Source organism: Geospiza fortis, unplaced genomic scaffold (assembly GCF_000277835.1).
Source record: "Geospiza fortis unplaced genomic scaffold, GeoFor_1.0 scaffold432, whole genome shotgun sequence".
NCBI lineage: Eukaryota > Metazoa > Chordata > Aves > Passeriformes > Thraupidae > Geospiza > Geospiza fortis.
The window spans coordinates 491,264-492,526 of NW_005054436.1; the positions used below are offsets into that span (position 1 = coordinate 491,264).

The 1,263-nt window shown below is 54.6% G+C and overlaps 1 protein-coding gene across 1 annotated transcript in view; it reads right to left on the reverse strand.

The window, feature by feature from the left end:
- ARID1A (AT-rich interaction domain 1A) overlaps nucleotides 1-1,003 on the reverse strand; it is a 31,676-nt gene extending 30,673 nt beyond the window's left edge. The window contains exons 1-2 of the mRNA XM_031062026.1: nucleotides 765-1,003; nucleotides 3-100 (exon numbers count right to left, since the gene is read on the reverse strand). Of these exons, the coding sequence (XP_030917886.1) occupies nucleotides 3-100; nucleotides 765-965 (299 nt within the window). The 5' untranslated portion in view covers nucleotides 966-1,003. The remainder of the gene's footprint in view (nucleotides 1-2; nucleotides 101-764) is intronic.
- Between the last annotated feature and the right edge of the window lie 260 nt (nucleotides 1,004-1,263).

Sequence of the window (1,263 nt, forward strand, 5' to 3'; positions counted from 1 at the left end):
GCTGCTGCTGCTGCTGCGGGTGAGGGCTCTGCTGGTTGTAGTAGGGGCTCTGGCTCTGCTGCCCGTACGCGCTGGGGCCCTGCTGCCCGTACGGAGGCATCTGCATGGGGAGAGAGGGAGGTGAACCAGTCACAAGGGTGTTTCTCACACACACACACACAGATTCTGCTCCAGAAGCAGAAATTCAGAGCAGTAAGTGCACTGGAATTGCCACTACCTAGATAATTCCCAGAAAACAGCAGAAGTTGTGTCACACACTTGTGTCACACACTCACGAGTGACATTATTCTTGGCAGTAACCAAGTTCTAACAGGCATCATAGCTAAGTTTTTAGGGATCCCTATCTGACCACCCTTCAACAAAAGTAACATTGAAAGGAAAGACTGCTTGCTCCAAACATTAAAAAAAAAAAATTGCCTTTTGAATCCTGCAAACAGTCCAGCAGGCGCGCACTTGGATCATGTAATGAGCCAAAACTGACCTGGAGTCATTTCTTGTGCAAAGAACAGCTGTGTCTCTAACACAGCACAGCAGAAAGAGGATCTCCCTCCCCTGCTATTTATTTTTCCCTTGCTGGATTCACTGCTCTGCCACTGCCTCTCCTGGAGACAAGGATTCCCCAGGCTATGGATCCCACCTGGATGCAGGTGTGGCACAGAAGCCAGCCTGGAGAAATGCCATTTTCCCCAAGCAGCCCAGGCTGGCTGTGCGTCCCTGCCTGCCCAGCTGTGTGCGCCAGGCTCGGGGAGCTCGGGGAGCTGTACCTGCTGTGCATAGGAGATGCTGCCCATGGCACTCTGCGTCCTGCTCTGCATGGCCATGGGGTATCTCTGGGGGCCCTGGGGCCCGTAGGGCTGCCCGGGGTAGCCGTGGCCCTGCTGCGGCCCCGCCTGCGGCCCCGCCTGCTGCGAGTAGGGGTTGTTCCCTCCGTAGGGCTGAGGCCTCATCTTCCCCATCTGATCCATCGGGCTCGCCGGCTGCAAGGCAACGCAGGACACGTCAGGCACATCCACACACAGAAATCCTTCATTCAAACATCACAACTCCCCAAAAACCCCACAGAAATTCGGCAATTCGGCACCAGGGAGAAGCTCATTGCCTCTTCCCAGGGGCTAAAGCCCAAAGTTACATTTGGAATTAGAGCAGGATTCCTGCTCCCCTCCCAAACCCACCACTGCACCAAGAACAAGCCCAGTGAGAAGTCATTTAATGCTGACATCTCTCCCGTGGCAAGACAGAGAAGAACAGGGGAAGGATCATCAA